This window comes from Notolabrus celidotus, chromosome 11 (genome assembly GCF_009762535.1).
Source record: "Notolabrus celidotus isolate fNotCel1 chromosome 11, fNotCel1.pri, whole genome shotgun sequence".
NCBI classification, from domain to species: Eukaryota; Metazoa; Chordata; class Actinopteri; order Labriformes; family Labridae; genus Notolabrus; species Notolabrus celidotus.
The window spans coordinates 3,185,820-3,207,452 of NC_048282.1; the positions used below are offsets into that span (position 1 = coordinate 3,185,820).

Below are 21,633 nucleotides of genomic sequence, written 5' to 3' on the forward strand. Positions count from 1 at the left end.
CCGTCCCTACTTTTAAAAATGTAAAATGAACATTATTTAAATTTTCAACATCCGCTTTTTTGTCTTTGCACAAATTTCAATTAAATCTTTCTTTATTTGAGTTGTGCATCATGAGATTGTCATTTTATAATTTTACATAGGGTCCCAACCTTTTTGAGTTGGGTTTGTAGTATCTCACCAATTGAAGTTTTCTGATGCCAACTTTAACGTTCATTTGAATACTGTGGCTTCATAGACAATCATCCAAACACACAGTAAAACACGTAGACCTGACCCTGTCTGGCCTAAATTTAAAACTGATCCTATTTCATGAACTGGGATTTGTCAGGCCTGAGAGAAGAAAGAATGAGCTAACACATGCACCAGTACACAGTGAAGTCACACACACACACAGGAGGCAGAGGGAACACAGGATCATGAGGGGTGAGACGCGCACGCACGAGCACGCGCATGCTCGGTCACGCAACATCGGGGCTCAGATTTGGCTGCTCCTCATCCTCTGTGCGCGCTGAGGCACGGAGTCCCCGACTGACACGCCTTGTGTATCTCCTCCCATAAGCCACAGGAAGAAATCCTATTCAATTCCAGCCGTGTTATTAGAAACACCATACATACACCACCCAGACGGCGTTATGAGTCGGGATTGAAAGGGGAGATGGAGAGTGAATGTTGAAAGATATTTGTAGCCTATACACATTTGCATAATGAGCTTTTTCAGGAAGTATCAGGGAATATATCTGTCCATTTAGCCACGCGCAAATTACCGTTAAATTGGGATGATTGCTGGATTGCGCGCATGTGCCATAACGGTGAAATGACGTAAACTTATTGTACATTACATTACTGTCGCACTACAGAGAATATATGTTTCCCCATGGTGAGATTGTGGCCTATAAAACATATGTAGTCTATGCCTCCTCAAAACATTATTCACTGTAAAATCTCTGAGCTGCCTTTCCTATGAAATGTATGTATGTGTGAGTGGGTGTGTGCGCGCGTGTGGGTGAAAGAGGGGGGATTACTCATGGGTGATCAGACGGGAGATGACGTCACTTTTACTAGAGGTAACCTGACGAACCGAGCTTACATCATTGGACAAGAATAAACTGTTCAGCTTGATGTGAGGGATATCCAGTCTCTGAGAGTGCTAGACGGGAGCTTATTTATGAAAAGATGTACAAAACACAAATGTATAACACAATAGTCTATTTGTCTAACCTGTTCTTAAGTCTTGATGTTGTTACCCCATCTTTTATAAAGTTTCTAGACATTGCTTTTCTTCAGTTTCAGAAAAAATAACTTCACTTGTACGCACTTTCTTTTGGTTTAAGCATGACAGACTCATAATCAGGTTTAATTTCTAAGTATCTGCACTGTAGCTTGTTTTTCATTTCAACAACTCAGCCCATGTAAAGGCTGACCTGCAGGGCATCCTGTATGGATGATAATTCATCAGATGATTCGGTGATGACGGTATGATTGTGTAAGATACAGGCTATTTCCCCCTTCTATTCCAGTTGTGGTCATGGCTGCCGCCGCGGGTGCTGTGAAACAACCCTGCGCACCGGAGCCAACCATTAGAGGAATGAAGTAAGAGAGAGAGAGAGAGAGAGAGAGAGAGAGAGAGAGAGAGAGAGAGAGAGAGAGAGAGAGAGAGAGAGAAGCAATAGGGGGAGGGGTGGAAAAGGAGAGAGGAGGAGAGTGTGACTGAGAGGATGGATGGATAGTCTACCACAGGGTTGTGCCGCCACTGCTAGAGGAGCGCGCACACACATACACACACTCAGAGGGGAGTGTGTGAGCCAGCCAGTCAGTCAGTGCGAGTGTGTGAGCCATGTTGGATGTGAATGAACGGGAGGAGAGATGCTGCTGCCGCGCCGCTCCTAACGCTCAGACCTCCAGCTCCACGGACCACAGCGGGTAGATGCCAACTCCTCAGGCCGACGGAGAGACGGGGGAGCCTGGGGGAAGGTGTCGGGCGGTGCCGGCGGTCCAGGAACTGGCCACTTAGCCGGAACGAGGGAAAGAGAGAAGTAACGGGGAGAGGGGGAAGACGCACTCGAGAGAGAAAGAGTGAGAATAGGGAAAGGTGGAAGAGGGAGAAAGGAGGAGAGGGACAGAGAAAGGAAGAGACTAAATGGCTGCACCGCTACCGGGCTTCACCCCGCTCCTGCTCTCTTCTCTGGCACTCCACCTGCTTTTCCTCGGCCCTTTGTTCGCCCTCACCCCGGGGACGGGGAACACAGGAGGGGCTTCCCACCGGTGGACCCCGGGCCTCTGCTACAGAGACGCCGGTACAGTGAGCCAGCAGCATCAGCGGCAGCAGTGCGAGGGAGCAGGGGAGTCGCCGAGGGGCAGCTGGAATCTACGCCCAAGCAGGTGGACCGTGCAGCGGATACAGTCTGGAGGATGCTCTGGAGAGCAGTGTACAGGAGGAAAGCAAGGAGGATTTTACTGGAATGGGACAGGGGGGACCTGCCGGGAGAGACTTAAAGGAGTCGGGACGTTATGGAGGAGTGGAAACGGTCATCCGGCTCCACCAACGCCTCCCCCTCCTCTCCACCCAGGTATGAGGAGCGAGTCGAGCTCTGATGGCGTCGGCAAAGGAAAGGGAGTGGAAAGAGTGAGGATGAGGAGGAAGGGCGTTGTTTCTCCTCCCGCCTCACCTGCTTTCACCCCTTCGCCGGTTCAAAACGGCAAAAAACGGGCAGTACAAAGGACTAGAGTGTGCGCGCAACGGTGGCCGGCGTCGAGGCCACACCTCACCAAACGTGGCGCCGCCGGAGCCTTTGTGCACGCCTGTGGCCTGTGCAGGGCACCCGGAAGTGTAAAGAGGAGAGGGGAGAGGGCTCGTGAGGTGAGGATGCTCTTTGCCTCATGGTGCTCCCTGACACCGGGGTATCACTACAGGTCAAGCCCTGACAAACAAACCCTCGCTTCGGCCACAAGCCTCCACCCTGGCCCTTTGCCAACCGGTTTCTCTTGTTGCTTTCATCCTCTTTCTGGATACAGTTCACCACGCTGTCAGGCTTCAAACTACACCTTTACCTTTGATTCCCTACCCAACAACAATTCAGACTGTATCAAGAGATCAAAATTGGACTACATTCGAGATTTATCAGCTTGTAAAGCCTCCCAGAGCGGCTCCACTGATTACAATCAGCCGCATCCAGTTTACAGAGACAGCAGCAACAGCGAGGGTAGGGCTGCTGACGGGGGCTCAGCCAGCTTGGACAGGAGGGCTGGTAATTGTTCTCATTTGGGCATGCACAATGTTATCGATCCAAGCAGCATCAGAGAGGGGGGTGATGATAGCAGTTTGACTGGGTGCATTAGGAGCAGAAGGGGGAAGAAGGGAAGGAGGAGAGGGGGAGAAAATGAGGAAGAGAAACAGGCGTGCAGATGTAGCGCACCGGCTGTGATTAACCCCGGTATCAGGACACACCTAGATTATTCTGGACCCCTCGACCGAGATGCAAAGGGAAGATATAACAGCTCCCGACTTGTGCATGAGAGTAGAGAGGGAGGGATGAACCAAGGCAGCAAATACATTAATTTATCCAATTATCCGGATAATGATTTGGCTTTTCCGATTCTGACTTTTTCATGTAGGGCTGATAATGAGCTTCAGCAGGGGAAATCAGCTCCAGCAACTACAGGGCAGAGCAGGCCAACCCGCGGAGACAGCAGGGAGGTTCCTGGTGGTTGTCTCGGTTGTTTGGACAGAATAGAAAAGGGGGATGGTTATTTCGCTGAGTTTATGGTCCCGGAGGGAGGCATAGCTCAGAAGAGTGTCCTCATTCAATTTAGCAGCAAAACAGGGACGCCTCGCCAACATTATCTATCTAGGAAAGGCGCGATTCCTGAAATCACAACAACATATCCTGGACCGGTTTCCAACACGCCCCCTCGAGTACCAACAGACGATTGTGCAGAAAGTGTGAAACTCTCCAAACTGCTCAGGCTTTCTGCTGAAAAAGTAAACGCAACTCCAGCAACGGAGTCTGCCGGTGACTCAGTGTTTTTCTCGCCTGCTAAGTTTCCCGGGGATGTGTCAGCCACGTCTCGCTCAGCAGCAGCAATTACGCCACATCTTCTCTCTCAGCCTGATGTCACTGCAACAGAACACCTCCCGTTTCTCTCGGAAATTAACTTGACCGCATGGCAGGGTGACTCCGCGCTCTCCCTCCACTTACCCTCCCTTCAGGACCCGATTTCAGCACAATGGACAGCTCCCAGAGACTCTCAGCGAGTGTATCTGTGGAGCCAATTTAACACCAACAGTAACAACAACAATGAAGAGGAGGTAAATGGATACAGTCATGAATCTGGAGCTGAAAACTTGCAAAGGAATGGCCAAGATAAGCAGCAGGACCGACGGGAGAGCGCGCTGAGAGAGATGGTACACGCAGGATGCGCTGACGGCATTTCCACCGACTGTTCAACCACCAAGCAGGGGGACTACGCACATATGCAATTAAAACCCGGTAAACAAGTGCCATTAGAGCCCGAAGGTGTCAGACACTCAGATTTGCAGCAGATGGGGGCCGAGGGAGAAAGGGAGAGGGATGCAGAGAGGGAGGGAGAGGGCTTGGAGGGGTCCGCCGCTGTTGCTGCCGCTGGTGGGGGAGGGAAATTACAGGTGGGGGTGGGCGAAAGAGAGGCGCGGCTGATAGCAGGGGGAGAAGAGCAAGAGGAGGAGGAGTGGGAGAGGGAAAGGGGAATAACAAAGGCAAGCAAGGCAGAGGAGAGAGAGGCAGAGAGAGGGAAGGGTCAGGATAGGGGCAGTAGCATCACCACCATCACACAAGCATACAGCAAAAGAGGGAAAAGAGAGAGTCAGGCAGATGAAAGCCGAGAGGGGGGTGAGAAGGGGGGAGAGGGGGAGGAGAGGCACAGTTCAAGGGGAGAGAGGAGTCTGGAGCGGCTGATAATAGTAGCAGATGATGAAACCTCACAGAGAGAAAGGGGGAGGAAGATTTTACTGCCATGGCCTCGCTCTCGACGTGCAGCCAACAGACACCCCCATTTCTCCCAGTACAACTTCCAAGTCCAAGTGGCCGAGAACCAGCCGCCCAGCACCTCAGTTATTATCATGTCCGCCTCAGACCCTGATGCAGGAGATGCAGGCAGGGTGAGCTACTCAATGGCCCCACTCATGAACAGTCGATCATCTGACTACTTCCACATCCACCCGGACACAGGTCTCATCACAACCACTCAGATTCTGGACAGAGAGCACATGGACTTGCACTACTTCCGGGTCACAGCGACAGATTTTGGCTCCTCTCGCCTCTCTGGCACCACTATGGTGGCCATTACTGTTTCAGACAGGAATGATCACTCTCCTATCTTCGAGCAGGCAGAGTACAGGGAGACCATCAGGGAGAACGTAGAGGAGGGGTATCCCATCCTGCAGCTGAGAGCCACAGATTTAGATTCCCCTTCCAATGCTAATATCCGATACCGCTTTGTTGGTGACTCTGTTACAATCGCGAGAGCAGCCTTTGAGATTGACCCTCGCTCTGGACTCATTACAACCCGTGGAGCAGTGGACCGAGAAACAAACGAGGACTACACACTCCAAGTAGAGGCCAGTGATCAGGGGAAGGAACCAGGACCACGCTCGGCTAACGTCAAAGTTTTCATCACTGTGCTGGATGAAAATGATAACGTGCCACAATTCAGTGAAAAGCGCTATGTGGTGGCAGTGAAAGAGGATGTACGACCTCACTCTGAGATCCTTCGTGTGAGCGCCACAGACCTGGACAAGGACAGTAACGCTGCTGTTCACTATAATATCATCAGCGGTAACAGCAGAGGACAGTTTTCCATCGACAGTGTTACCGGCGAGATTCATGTCGTGGCACCTTTGGACTATGAGTCAGAACGTGAGTACACGCTTCGTGTTCGTGCACAGGACAATGGCAGGCCACCTCTTTCCAACAACACTGGGATTGTGAGTGTACAGGTGACGGATGTCAATGATAACCCACCAATCTTTGTCTCCACACCCTTCCAGGCCTCTGTGCTTGAAAGTGCCCCAGTAGGTAGTTCCATCCTCCACATTCAGGCCATTGATACTGACTCTGGTGATAATGCCCGCCTGGAGTACAGGTTGACCGGCACCAGCTCTGACACACCATTCATCATCAACGGTGCAACAGGCTGGGTCACTGTGAAGTCTATTCTGGACCGAGAATCTGTGGAGCACTATTTCTTTGGCGTGGAGGCCAGGGATTACGGCATGCCACCGCTCTCTGCTACAGCCAGCGTCACAATAACAGTGATGGATGTTAATGACAACCGCCCAGAGTTCCTCCAGAAGGAGTACTACTCTCGCCTGAATGAGGATGCATCGGTTGGCACCAGTGTAGTGACGGTCACAGCTGTGGATCGGGATGTCAACAGCGCTGTGACTTATCAGATAACGGGAGGAAACACCAGGAACCGCTTTGCCATCAGCACCGCAGGAGGGTCCGGACTCCTCTCCTTAGCCCTCCCGTTGGACTACAAACAGGAGCGGAGATATGTTCTCACAGTCACTGCCTCAGACCGCACCCTCCACGACACCTGTCAGGTGCACATCAACATCACAGATGCCAACACACACCGGCCTGTGTTCCAGAGCGCCCACTACTCTGTGAGTGTGAATGAGGACCGACCGCCTGGGAGCACTGTGGTTGTGATCAGCGCCACAGATGATGATGTTGGTGAGAACGCTCGGATCACATACTTCCTGGAGGACAATATCCCACAATTCCGGATCGACTCCTCAACAGGGGCTATAACACTCCAGGCAGAGCTGGACTATGAGGACCAGATGACCTACACTTTGGCCATCACAGCCAAAGACAACGGCATACCTCAGAAATCAGACACCACATATGTCGAGGTGAATGTGAACGATGTGAACGATAATGCTCCTCAGTTTCTCAGCCCGAGGTATCAGGGGACCGTGAGCGAAGATGCCCCCCCTTTCACAAGTGTCCTCCAAATCTCAGCCACAGATCGTGATGCTCACGCCAATGGTCGGGTTCAGTACACTTTCCAGAATGGGGAGGATGGGGACGGGGACTTTACTATTGAACCTACGTCGGGAATCCTACGTACGGTTCGCCGCCTGGACCGTGAGAGTGTCCCATTCTATGAGCTCACAGCCTATGCTGTAGATCGGGGCATCCCACCTCAGAGAACCCCAGTCCACATCCAAGTGACAGTCCTGGATGTGAATGATAATGCCCCTGTCTTTCCTGCAGATGACTTCGAGGTTCTAGTGAAGGAAAACAGCGCTGTAGGATCTGTGGTAGCTCAGATCACAGCTACAGACCCTGACGAGGGTTCCAATGCTCAGATCATGTACCAGATCGTGGAGGGGAACATCCCGGAGATCTTCCAGATGGACATCTTTTCAGGGGAGCTCACCTCACTCATTGATCTTGACTATGAATCCCGCAATGAGTATGTCATTGTAGTCCAGGCAACCTCTGCTCCTCTTGTCAGCCGGGCTACGGTCCGCATCCGACTGGTCGACCAGAATGACAATCGGCCCACTCTGCAGGACTTCCAAATCATCTTCAACAACTTTGTGTCCAACCGCTCCAACAGTTTCCCCAACGGAGTAATTGGGAGAGTACCCGCCCACGACCCTGATGTGTCAGACAGGCTGTACTACACTATCGACCGAGGGAATGAGCTTCACCTGCTGCTCCTGAATCATACCAGCGGAGAGATCCGGCTGAGCCGAAAACTGGATAACAACAGGCCGCTGGTGGCTCCCATGCTGATCACCGTCACAGGTAAGAGACCATGAAGGGAGGAAAATGGGAGGGAAAGATGCTGCATGTGTATGTGTGTGGTGAAGTCAGTTCAGACTCCCCTGTAGCGTTACTCACCGTAACAAATACTGTGAAGATAAGAAGTCCACTCCACAGGTTGGAGTGAGTGAGAGAGGGGGGTGATAAGAATGGAGGGTATTTGTTTAAGCTTTTGCAATTGCCTCTTACTTTCTCTCTTGTCTATTTTGTGAAGAAAGAAATTCTTAGCAAACTGAGCTTCCTGAAAATTAGAAGCTTAGCCCAGCTCTCTTACTTCTCCCTCAGACATATATATTCTACATGTCCATTAAAGAGACTTGCAGCTAATGCGTCCCTTTGAGTCGCTAAGAGAGAAAAAACCCTTGGGAGAAATTTCGTGCAAATCTGCTTGTGAAACTCAGACTGTGGCAGAGCTGTTACTCACATTACATTTCTCAGAGTATGCAAAGATAACCACTTTGAGATTGGTGCTCGTCAGGTTTGCGGAGGTTCAAAGTGAGGAAGGAGTGACGTTTGAAAAAGATGTGTTTCTGTGATGCTTAGAATGGATCTTGCGTGAGAAATCCCTGCAGTGCATACCATGGAAGAGGGGAATGTGAATGAAGTGTTGCACGTGTAATACGATTTGGAAGACATTTTAATCATTGTGAGATAACTCCACCTATATTGTTTGAGTGACAGTCGTTCTTGGCCAAGCACAATCAATGTTGCCATGCCAATTTTGTACATGTAAGGAACAATCTATTTAGAAGGGAAACTGGGAGGCACACATCTCAACTGGTAGAGACAATTACTGACACTTCCTGGTTGAAAGAGTATCAATAATCCTTTAATGTGAGCTGTTTCCTGTTGAGATGGACAGAGATGGTTCGATCACAGGATACACTCACAGGCTGCATCATGGAAGAAACACTTTGATTGCACAAGTGTTCCTTTAATGGGATAAGTGATCATGTCATAAAAGCATCTCTGATGTGCAGGCTGATCTTTGATTATGTAGATTACAGTACGAACTGAGGATAGAAGTTCAAAGGTTTCGGGGCACTGGTGGCCAAGCGGTCTAAGCGCCCCACATACAGAGGCTACAGTCCTCGTCGCAGGGGTCGCCGGTTTGATTCCCATGGTCGGTCGACCATTTCCTGCATGTCTTCCCCCGTTCTCTGCTCCCCACATTTCCTGTCTCTCTTCAGCTGTCGTATCAAATAAAGGCAAAAAGGCCAAAAATATAACTTTAAAAAAAAAAAAAAAAAAAAAAGAAGTTCAAAGGTTTTCTTGGCTCTATGTTGAATTTGAATTTTAAGCAGTTTTGAGTTTATTTCTTCTCTTAGATAATATCAGTCAACCTTTATTTATATAGCACCAAACACAGCAAATGATATCCTCAGACTCTTTACAAACAGAGCAGGTCTAGACCGTACTCTATGTTCTATTATTAACAAAGACCCAACACCAAGACAGGATCAGATCCAGTCCCATCTTACAGACAGGACTCAGTCTGATCTCATCTTAATCCACCATGAGCAGAGCACTTTGCAGCATTGGTGAGTTGGAGAGAGGGATAGGGGGAGATATACAGTATAATATAAGTATTAATGTTTTTCTTTCCACGAGTTCATCTATTTAAAAAATGTGTCTTGCTCTTTAAATAATGCGACTTTACAGGAATTTGTATTCAGATGTGCAATATTTGTTTTATTTGTTCATGTTTCAGGCTTCTGTTTTAAGATAGAGGCTTCACAAAAAGCTAAAGAGCTCTTTTGCTGTCACTGATCAAAGCCCTAGAAACGGAATAAGAGGGAAAAACGAGAGCAGCGAGGTTGTTTTGTCGGCTCGCTCAGCGCTGTGTTTGTATTCTGTCAGACAGATTTAATGGAGGAGCGCTGGCTTGGGACTGTGTGTGACCTGCTACCCTATTTACACTGCTTTTATAGAAGCCTCACTAGTGACAACACAGGCTTATACATATTCAATTTGATGTTATTTTGGATAATTGACGGAGTGACTGAAGGGTTAGGACTGTGGAAATGAGTTACAAAAAAGAGAGTAAATAAGGGAGTGAGTTATTAGCAGATGAGGGAGAGAGAGATTGAGTTAGGGAGGGGTTAAATGAGTGTGTGAGGGACTCTATAAACATCAGGCTGAGTGAATGAGTGACTGAATAGGAGCATGACAAAAATAGAGAGCAAGACAGGAAAAACAATCAAGACTGAGACTGAACGAGACTCAGAGAGTGAGGTAGTAAATTTGGGGACGGAAGTGAAAGAGTCAACAAATAAGAGTTTCCAAGGGAGAGAACGAGAAGTGAGGAAATGTGTGAGTAAAAGAAAAAAGTATGCTGTGTGAGTGAACAGATCAATAAGTTCCCACGTCTGACTTCATGCCTTACATTGACACAGTATGTGTTGGTTATTCTCTCTGCACATTATCTCAATAGTTCATGCAATATAAGTTTTGCACTCTGCCTCTGCAACACCTTGCACAACCTCCAAAATATAGGTGCCAAAGGCTCGCGTCCCCCACTGTCCCTCAAAGTGATTTAGTGTGTCTTCATTTAGCTGGTCTGCAGAAAATGACCCTACCTATATGAGCATGTGTCTGTGTTTCCTGTGCTGTTATGAATGAACCTGCTGCTACTGATGCTTTTGATAATGAACTGTTCACTAACTCTAAACTTAGGAGTCATCTGGAAACAAAGAAAGGCAGAAAACTCATTACATTTTATATTTTCAAGGTTTTATTTCAAGTTCAGATAATATTTTTGTCAACATTTTTTTTACCATAAATGGATAAAATGGACTACTTTTAGATAATAATAATAGTTAAAAAAAAACATTTTGGAAGGCACAGTTGCTAACCCGACGCACACTTTGGGAACCCCTGTTTTAGATGATATAATTCATAATCATATTGTTATTTTACTTTTTTAAGTCACACTAAGTTTCTTGGTAGCAGGAGAACTTCCCTGTCCACTGCTGCCGTTTTTTGCGCCTGGAACAACCAGGACCGGAGAAAAATTTGGAAATTGTACCTCGAAAAAAACAAGTGTGATAACTTTTCTCCTCTGTACGGACCTCCACCATTGTTGTTGAGAAAGCTGATATCAGAAGTCCCACCCCTACTTGATTCTGAGTGGTTGATGATCAAGAAGTGACATTGATGAGCATGGAGGTGTTCTGAAAGTTGGACTTTTTTCAACTGAGAGCACTGCGACAAACATCAGCTGATGCTGAGGGCGTTTTTGCCATAGACTGTAAATAAAAATGGACAGCGTTGCTCCGCCTCTTCCCGTTGTACGGTTCTGCAGCCAAAAAATCCCGCTCCTGGGCGCCGCCATTGTGCAGCCAGAGCCTGTGAAGCCATTGTAATAAGCTCCGCCCTACAGCGTAACGTCACAAGACGCTGTGTGTCCTTTGAAGTTTCACTTTACGGCGGCTGTGAATCAAAGGAAACCCAGAAGTAAAACCCCGTTTTTTAAACTCTAATAACTAACGAAAAAGAAACTTATCAGAAGAAAGAGGCCTTGAACACAAAACAGTCAAATACTAACTACATATCACCACAGCATACGGAGGGGAGAAACATTCGTACCACATGTATTTATTTTTTAAAGTTTGACTGCAGCCCCATTCAAATGAATGGGGGAGACAGATTTTTTGACCTGTACTGCAGCCAGCCACCAGGGGGCAGACACACTGCTGAAAGCCTCACCACCAGGGCCGTGTCCGGCACGTTTGGTTTTTGCGCAGAGGACGCTGGACTGAATCACATCGAGTTCAAATAGAAACTAGATGCTGCCAGCGCAACAAAAACGGCAGCAGTGAACACTCCACCTTAGCCGACCAAATTTCATCTGATTTAATGAGCAACAAAGACTCTTATTGGACATGTTTCAGAGTAACATTACTCCTTTTATTAAGACAATGTAGTGGAATAAATGCAAGGTTACTCAGATATATAAAAACTGAAGTAAAGCACTGATACCTTCAGAAATACTTGAGTACTGAAACAAAGTGCGACTACTTGTTACGTTACAGCCTGGGTGTAAAATTAACTTTCTACCTCATCTGCCATTGGCTAGTGACCTCCAAAAATGTACCGGCCAAAAATATTTTTCTCAGGCCAAATAAAAAATCCTGCCTTATTTGATTTAAAATAATTACCATACTTTTTTATTATGAAAATCCAACTTAAGCATCACTTAAAGAATACAGTTATGAACAGATAAATTAGATTATTGCTATTTTATTAGGTTATACTTCATTTAAAGGTGACTGCTGAATCATCATGTATTAGAAATATTCAAAAGTGCAACCCTTTATATTGACTGAGTGAGCCAAATGTCTGTCTCACAGCTTGCGTATGTCAGCCAGGACTGAGGTTGGCCAGCCTTGTCAATTTTCCAGTTTTCTTTGAAACGCCAGGAAAGTGTCGCCACATCTTCTTTGAAAAGCTCTTCCGCCGTGCTTCTTCAAGCAAAGGGAATGAATAGAACTCAGTACACAACAGTAGCTGACGTCACGCCATTCCCAACTTACCAAATCACAACACAAGTACAGTGTGCCGTGAGGGTCAGAATAGCCTGAAAGTTGGCAGAAATGGGCGAAAGAATGAAAACAAAACCTCACATGCAATACAACATTCTCCATCGGCCACTGGCGAGTGTGTTTTTGTTTTACACGCCAAACTAATTTTTTACCCGCCATTGCAGTTGGCGGGTGTTAGTTTTACGGCACTATGAGTGAGTGAGTCTATAAACGAGGGAGTTTAAAGGTTAGAGAGTGAAGCGTCCTTTGAGACATTCCATGAGGGATTACATGAAGAGAACAAGTGAGTGATAAAATAAAGAAATGAATCAGTGAATAAGTCGATGAGTGAGTGAATGAAAACAGTGCACAGTGATGGCACATGAAAGAGTCAACTACTGAGTGAACAAGAGCTTTATTCAGAGGAACAGTCACTGAATCAGGCACGATCAGGCGCACACCTAACGTGTGTGTGTGTGTGTGTGTGCGTGTGTGTGTGAACCATTAAATGAGGTATCTACATACATGTGTGCCAACCTTTGTCTCCGTCTGCCTCTTCCAATGTGCATTCAGCTCGCTTGAACCAGACGTGAAGCTTCATTTCCAATTTTCTCACTGTTCTGTCTCTTTCACTGTAAAAGTATTTTCTCTCTCTCTCCCTCTCTCTCTCTCTCTCTCTATTACTGCTGGGTTTGACAGTTATGAGATTATAATGAAACAACAGTGAGCCCGAGTCAGGCTCGGAGCAAAGCTGTCACTTTCATTGTGCGCTGTGTGTTATCTGTGACTACCCGTCCCTCCTACACCCATCACTTTCTTCCTCTCCTTTATTCCACCCGTCCTTGAATGCATGAATGAATACTTCACTTGGCTCTTATTCTTTGCAAGATCCTCTCTGCTTTTTCATCATCCATCTTTCCAGTTCTTCCTCTTCTGGTCATGGTTTATCATTCTTTCCTCCCCTTTTCTCCTTCTATCACCTCTGAGTCTTCCCTCTGTTTATTATTTTCCATCATTCTGTCCTCACACTCTTCTTTCTCTCTCCATACTTCCTTGTAATCCTCTCACAACTCTCATGGGCTGTTCCTCTTCCATGCCATATTATTTTCAACTCTGCTGCTCCTTCCTCTCCTCTTGGTTCCTTCTTTCCTTCTCCTCCACACACTCCTTGTGTGCGTGTGTGTGTGTGTGTGTGTGTGTGTGTGTGTGTGTGTGTGTGTCTCACACATCTCTGTATTGTTGCGCCTGAACGTGTTGTGTGTTTTTGTGTGTTTCTATGTGTGCGCCTGATGTACGTGCGTGTTTGAACAGTGTAATGTTGCGGAGAGATTTTCAGTGTGTACGTTCTTGCTCAAGGTTTTTGTTTGCAGAAAGAAGAGAAGTTGTGTGTGTGTGCATGTGTGTGCATATGTGTGTGTGTTGAGTGTGTGAACTCTCAGGTGGCTTAGAGCATTGCACTTGAGAGTGTATTTATGTCTTTGCAATGAATAATATCTGTGCATGGCAGAGTGCGCTGGGAATACACTGCACTCTTTTTCTGCTTGTCTTGCTTTCTTACTTCCTCCATCTCTCACACTTTTTTCTCTCACATCCTCCCTTTGTTTCTGTTCTCTTCCTCTCCCCTACTCTCCATCTCTTCTTCTTCTCTCTCTCTATAGTACAATCAGAGCCACAGTATTGATTCTCAGGGTAATTCCCATATTTATGGTGCAAAGAGATTAAACGCTGCATCCCTGCCTGTGTTGCCAGCAGTGTTCGCGCACACATTACACACAAATTCAGAATTACACAAACGCGACACTGGCAGTCAGTCGAGGCAAATAATGAGAAAATATGTGGTTTTAGTTTGGCACCCCAAACAGCATTAGCTCAAGGTGCCCTTTAACAGAGCAACCCCCAACTGCTCCTGTGGCCGGCAGCACAAGCTGTGGTTTTACTGGCGAGCTCCCAGTCGTGAGTGTGTGTAGCAGGGCTGTGATGGAGAAAGAGAAACATGTGCCTAACTAGACTTCCCTGGGTAGATGAAGGTTGAAACAAAGACTCACTGCTTATAATCCGTCTTTTTAACAGAGGACATTTTGACACGTTACAGCAGGGATTGAAGAGGTGTAAATTAAAGGCACTGTAAGGAATTTTTAACTGGTTTCATACCGATGACTCATGACTTATATAATATATGTGATAATCAGCAACAGTTTGCTTATTTCCACTGAATTCTAATATCTGTGTTTGTGTGATTTTTTGCAAAAAAACTGTGAAATCAGTAATCAGCATCTATGTTAAGAACTCTGCTGGTAAAGTTTGTCAGTGAGAGGTAAACTAGCATGCAGGAGGATTTTCTTTTCTATATAATTCCCTTTGACATCATGTTTTGACTCATAGCTGATACTGGAGCAGGATTAGCAAAGAGAAGTATTGTTTTAGACGGAGAAACTGTAAAACCAGGGCTTTGCTAGCTAAAAGAGCTAAATGGCTGTGAACATGATTTGATGTTAATGTCCGTGTGTGAATGCTTCACTGCTCTTTGAGGACAAAAGAGTTAAACTGTGTGCATATTTCTATTATTTAGATATTTTTTAGACATTATGAGACCGGGGTTGTGACGGGTAATATTAAACTGCTACCTTTTGTAAGCTAATAAACTAATAAATCAGAGTTTACAAAGTTTTGTCGTCGATACGTTACACTTAATAATTTTAAGTAACTAAAATTCAATGCGCACAAAAGTTGTCTTGAACAAAGAAAAGTAGTATCAAAACGAGAATATGTGCTCCATTAATTTACTTTCACAACTAGAGATGTTAACAATGAATCCACTATCGATTAATTGATTGTTAAGAACTTACTCAAACACATTATTTCTACACTTTCTTATCAGGGAGGTGTTTGAAGTTTAAAGCATGTTTCATGTGAATCAGCTGACTGAAGGTGTTGCTCACAGCAGAGACGCTCAGCTGGGGGCTGCTGCTGAGTGACAGGTCTCCACGAGCGCTTTTTTTCTCTGCCGCTGGACTGATTATGACCCGGTTGCACTCCCAGCTGACACCTGACCACGTTCACATGCTTATTTTTCTCAATAAGAACGAGTAGACTGAAAACTGGACACTGAGTCTGAAATATGTTTCTGTTCAGTTCCCTTGTTGAAGTCTGAGCCTTCACTTTTATGACTGTATGTCCACAGAGATTATGAGCCTGCTCCACACGTTGATATTCAGCGTGTTTAACATTTTAAACACCTTAAAATGATCAGTAGATATTTAATATTGTCAGATATATACACTGTGTCATGAAGGAAATTTTGATACGGGGGAAAAAAAACATTCGGCATTATTTTTGACATGGAAAACGTTTACGTCTTTTTTAATGATAATTGATAATTGATTGTTAACATTTCCAAAGATCGATCACGGAAAATACTTGAAATGTACATCCCTATCCTCAATGCTTTGCAAGAACCATATCTTTACCACAATAGGTGATGGTGCTCATGGGAAATGCAGTCCTCATCCCAGAGAAAGACGACCAATTTTGTCCAAAGAGGTCACTAGAATCAACACTACATGAACGCTCCTCACAGTGCCTTTAACAAAAGCTTAACATCACGAAGCAGCTTCACTTTCAGTCCCATTGTATTGAGGTACTCTACTTCCTGGCTCACATAGTCATGAGCAAACTTGGACACTTAATAAGAACAGAACCATCAACAGTGTGTAAAAGAGATTTGATTTGAAGTGTTTCCTGTTTTACTTTCTAAGTTCATCCCCCTTGTGTGTTGTGTCCTGGCCCATTTCCCTACAGTTTGATTGCCTTCATCAGTTCCACCTGTGTCTTGTTTGTCACACCTGTGTTTGATTACCCTGCAAAATTACAAACTTACTCTTGGCCCCCTACTCTTCCCTGGTGAGTTGGCGTAGTAGAATATATAGTGAACTCAATAGTGAAAACATCCCTTTCCAACACTACACTCCATCTAGTATAAAATGAATAATGGTGTAAAGAAGCTTGATCACTCTTCCCTAAATGTTTTACTGTTTGTAATGTTAAGTTTCTTCCTTAATAGCATCAACCCTCAGTATAGCTACTGTTTATGTGCACCAGTGAATACAGGTTTGGCTTTTTGGCTCTCTTGTTGACTTTAAAACTTGAATACAGTATCAAAGCAATGCCTGCCATTCCAACAAACACTCCTATGTCTTATTTTTTAATCTCACTTGTGTGAGCAGAGGGTCTTGAAAGGAAAAACCTGCAACAAACTTTAAAATAAAGACAAAAACAAAAGAAAGAAAAATGTCAGACAAATAGACTTACAATAAAAATCACGAGAAAAATATCTTATCTTATAATTTTAATATAATAAAATGTAATTTGCTGCTGCAGGAAATCAAGCTGATGAGATCCAAGAGACTGAACTGAGCTAATAGGACAAAACTCCATAGTGTCATAGTTGGGGTTTCATAACCTCATCGTTGCGTCTTTAACATCACAAACAGCTTTATATTAATTTGTGTCATCATAGTAATGACTGTCAATTTGTGCAAAATGATAGTTACAATAATCCAGCGACACTGACTATGAGTTGAAATGATGAAACAGTTTAAAGTATTTTATAGACTACTTCAGACAAGCCAAACCTAAACCTGGCAGACTTCACATCCCAGTCTCTCTCCCCTCAGTGAATAGAGTTTAATGGCTCCTGTGTGGATGCTGACTGTGACACAGGTCAGTGCACTATGACTACACTCACAGTAGCTTGATATAGGTCAGTGCACTAGTGTTGAATAGAACTCACTCTGTGTGTAATGGATGAGTGGGCCAACACAGCATGAATATGACAGAGTACAGTGTGTGTGTGGCACTTCTGTTTTAACACACTGATGTCATAGTCAGAAACCATACTGTCTTTATTTCCATCAGTTATCTCAAATGTGTCTGTTAGAGTCCACGTGAAGGAAAAGAAGTTCAGAACAAAGGCGGAGAGAAAGACAGTACAGAAAGTAAATGCCATGAACTACTTTATATTGTCATGTTGTGATGAAAACATGGTTTGACCTCTGACCCCCAGGATACCCTGCAGGCTTAGTTTCACCACCAAAACAAATTGGTTTTATATAAAAGCTCTTTGTAAAGCACTGTGTGTTCCTTGTGTGTGTGTGTGTGTGTGTGTGTGTGTGTGTGTGTGTGTGTGTGTGTGTGTGTGTGTGTGTGTGTGTGTGTGTGTGTGTGTGTGTGTGTGTGTGAGAGTGAGAGTGAGAGAGAGATTAGAGAACCTGACACAACTTTCTACAGAGGGCGAGATCACTTTAACCAGCGATAATGAGGCAAATTAATTTCTATGGATATTTTACAGGCCAGTAAACACAGTACCCACAGTGTTTCCAGTGATGAATATTTAAAAGGTTTATAAGCAACATTATTTTAACCTTTACTCTAAATTGAGTCTAATGTGCAGTTTAAATGTATTTCAGTATTTTATCTTCATACTGTTTTAATAGTTTCAGCAGCTGTGAGTGGATGGCAGTAGAAAGTACACAGTGTTTAGACTCAGCCTCTCTTCAAACAGTTTCCTCCTAGCCGTACAATTAATTTCCTTATTTCCTCTGGAACCAATTGGAGAGACCTACAACCAATCAGAGCGAAGCAGCATGTGATGTATCGTAGCATAAAGTGGCTGATTTTTGTTGTTAATTGTTTTAATGTAGTCCTGTTTGTTTAAAACGCTGCTATAGCTGATTCAACGACCCTCTCTGCAGAGGAAGCTTTCATTTTGTTTTTTTAAGAAAAGGTTGAACCGGTGCTCCCGTGTAGTCATCTTAGAACCCTTTCCAGGTCTAAATAGGGGACCATGGTTGGTCCTTTGTTTCTGAAGTCGGTGGCCGGTCTTAAAATATGAAGCCCATGCAGAAGTGTTATAAACTGCAGTTCATCGAGTGTCCACCAGAGGCTAGCTGCAGAAACACCAGAAACCACATACACACCCATTCAAAGAAGACGATCTTTACAGCAGAAATAAACATGTTTACAGCCTGGTTAAAAAAACGGTTTAGGTCTGAAGAGCTCATTTCTCTATCAGCCAACACTGTATGGGGGTGAATTTTTCTTATAACTCCTAATTTTTGAAGATAATGCCCAAATAAGGGCATAGCTGTCTTGACTGACAATCAGGAACACTGTAGCTGTTAGTGAAAAGGCTAAAGGCCTCTTTACCTCATACTAGCTTGGATGACGTTAGGTCGAGTTCAACATTTCTGTATGGCACTCGCCGAGGGCTTCAAGACCGCTGGGTGATGTCGAGGATACTACGTCTATTAATTATACAGTCTATGCTCTAGACCAGGGGTTCCCAAACTCTCCAGCCCACGACCCCCAAAATATTGGTGCCTATGAGCATGTGTCTGTGTTTCCTGTGCTCTTATGAATTAGCCTACTGCTACTGATGCTTTTGATAATTAACTGTTCACTAACTCTAAACTTAGGAGTCATCTGGCAACAAAGAAAGGCAGAAAACTCATTACATTTTCTATTTTCAAGGATTTATTTAAAGTTCAGATAGTATTTTTGTCAATATTTTTTACTATAAAGGGTAAAATGTACTATTAGATAACATTTTAAATAAAACATTCTGAAAGACATCTCACGACCGCCCATTTGTGTCTCGCGACCCCCAAGGGGGTCCGACCCATACTTTGGGAACCCCTGCTCTAAACCCACCTGCCAGTGAAAATTAATATGAGCTGGCTGATGGGTCTGGTGACACCAAACTAGTGTCGTCCCCTTTACACTTGTAAAGCCAAGTGCAACACTATGAACGTCTCCCAGGAATGAATGTCTGAACATGTCATTGTTTCTATGTAAACAGATATTATCCCTGAACCTTTGTTTGCAGACGTGATTGGACATCAGTTAAATAATGACATGCACCAAATACTTTGCTGGTAACTGTGTCATCTTGCTGAAATCACTGCATACTTACACAGGGTGCAAGTATTAGTTCAGCATATATGTCTATACAAGAGAGACAGAAATACATTTACAACCCAATACTCTGAGTCTGTGTTAGTGGCCCTCTACAGCTTTCTTTGGTAGGTAAAACATTCTCAGTGGACTTTGATAACTTTGGTGTTTCATCTTATTCACTACTTTGACAGAGGTAAACACACCCCTATTCAAGCTTATCTATAGTTTGACTGAGTGTCAGAATGAATCAGTTTTCCTTTTCTTCTTGTAGATATCTTATGTCAAATTTTATGTTTTTCTGTTGGTAGTTTTTAGTTCTTTAACCTGATTGTAGAACATACGTTCATTCCACTACAGAGCAGCTGCTATTTTGCTGTTGTATCCAACCAATGGAAGTGCCAAAGAGCCACCACTCACAAGATACAAGGCTTTCTCTTTGCTGCACACCCAGTCTTCACTATGGACAGTTTGATGATATCTTTTAAGATATTTACAAAGAAAAAGAGAAACGCTGGATGAAACGTGTTCAAAGTGACGAGCACACAGCACTTACCTCTAACATAGCAACAACCATGACCTACATATACAGAACATACATGACCAACCACGACGCAGCAGCAGCCACACTATAGAGGAACTTTAAAGCAGACCATTAGCTTCCATTAGAGGTACTCTGTACATCTTCAGCCTGTCAGGAGCACGATGCATCTATGACCATCAGAAGCTAAATGGTTCCTATCAAGCAGAGAAGATCACATACCTCGACACAGTTTTCACTCTTAAATGGCAGGTTACTCTTATACTGAACATTTAGTGTCCCATAACCTTGACGGCAGCACCAGGACCAAACCGCAGACCTCTAATGGGTTTCATGCTGACCAGCGTTTACCCTATGCTTCATAGCTGCAGTGTTGTAGGGATACGCTAGCTACAGGCCGTGTTGTTATGTCCGATATTTAGCAACAAGACGTTTTTTTTTAAAGATGTTTATATTTTATTTAGTGGGAGAACTGATGACTCATCCATCCATCTCTCCATCTGTTTTCTAGATGCATGGATGAGTATATGGATGCTGTTAAAAGCCTTTATTGTCAAAGAACATGGATCTAGTTTACTACAGTGGCCTCAAAGAAGAGAGTCTATTACTGTAGCTGTCAAGGTGAACCGAACTGCAACAGCCTGAACAATCTTCATTAGAAGGGAAATTCTGCAAGTGTATAAACAATGAACGCAAAAATCCAAAAATATTGCAACAAAATACATTTTAAAAATGTGATACAAAAAGGCCCAAAAATGCATAAACAGCAAACCCACAGACAATGCATGTCTAAAAACACCCTGCCCACACTGACACTCCTCTCTGGTGTCAGCTGTTGCATTTTTTTTGAACTTTTTCATGTGTTAATGAAGTTGCATTGATTCTGAATTTGGTGTTGGTAGTCTCGAAAACTAGCATGAATTTGAATGTAGCATGTCTTCAGGACTTCGTCTAACCCCCCCCCCCTCCCCTCGGAGCTCCTCCAAAACGACGCCCCCCGCTCACATGCATGAGCGCCGCTGATTCATGACCATATGATGGTGACTGATTCAAAACCGGTCCTCACCAAAACATTCTCATAGTGAAAGTTAAAAACACAAACAAACATGGCTGCTGTTAGCACTTACAACTGTCATGCTAGCATTATCCAGTTGTACTGGTGACACGATATCAGGAGAAAAGTTATAACACATGTAATACTGTAACAGATCTACTGTTTGTTAAACGTGTTCAGTGTAGATGTTCTTAATTCCTACAGTGTTGACAGTCAGTGAAGGCATCAGGAGAGGTGTAGAGCAGGCATGTCCAAAGTATGGCCCGGGGGCCAATCGCGGCCCAAGGTCCATTTATTTATGGCCCCAAGCTTCCATCTTAAAATGTGTTATTTATAGCAAAGAAATGATTCATATTCTGAATCATCTTTACATTTGTAGTTTCTTTCAAGCACACAAACAAAACTAAAGTCAATCCAAAACGTCTCAAAAAGCTTCATATGGACCACTTGTATAAAACCAAAGCACTGGGAATTCTGCAAGACAGCAATAAAGAAGAAACACAAGAACTCTTAAAGCTGACAGGTTTTCAAATTAATGTTTTTATCATGATGTGGAAATGTTCTTGATGAACACTAAAAGTTCAGAAGACACAAAAGAGAACACAAGACAAGATCAAAATTATGAAATTGTCCAGAAAAGGTCAAATTTGGTGAATAAAAAAATGTTCAGAACTCAAGAAAATAATTATTTTGTTCTTAAAAAGTCTTAAAAACAACATGGAAAAGATGTGATGAAATCCAGATCGT

The 21,633-nt window shown here is 44.4% G+C and overlaps 1 protein-coding gene across 1 annotated transcript in view; it reads left to right on the forward strand.

Annotated features, from left to right (window-relative positions):
- The first annotated feature begins 2,137 nt into the window (after positions 1-2,137).
- The window catches only part of celsr3 (cadherin, EGF LAG seven-pass G-type receptor 3), a 205,727-nt gene continuing 186,231 nt past the window's right edge, over positions 2,138-21,633 (forward strand). Inside the window, exon 1 of the mRNA XM_034695247.1 lies at positions 2,138-7,799. Coding sequence (XP_034551138.1) covers positions 2,138-7,799 — 5,662 coding nt within the window. The remainder of the gene's footprint in view (positions 7,800-21,633) is intronic.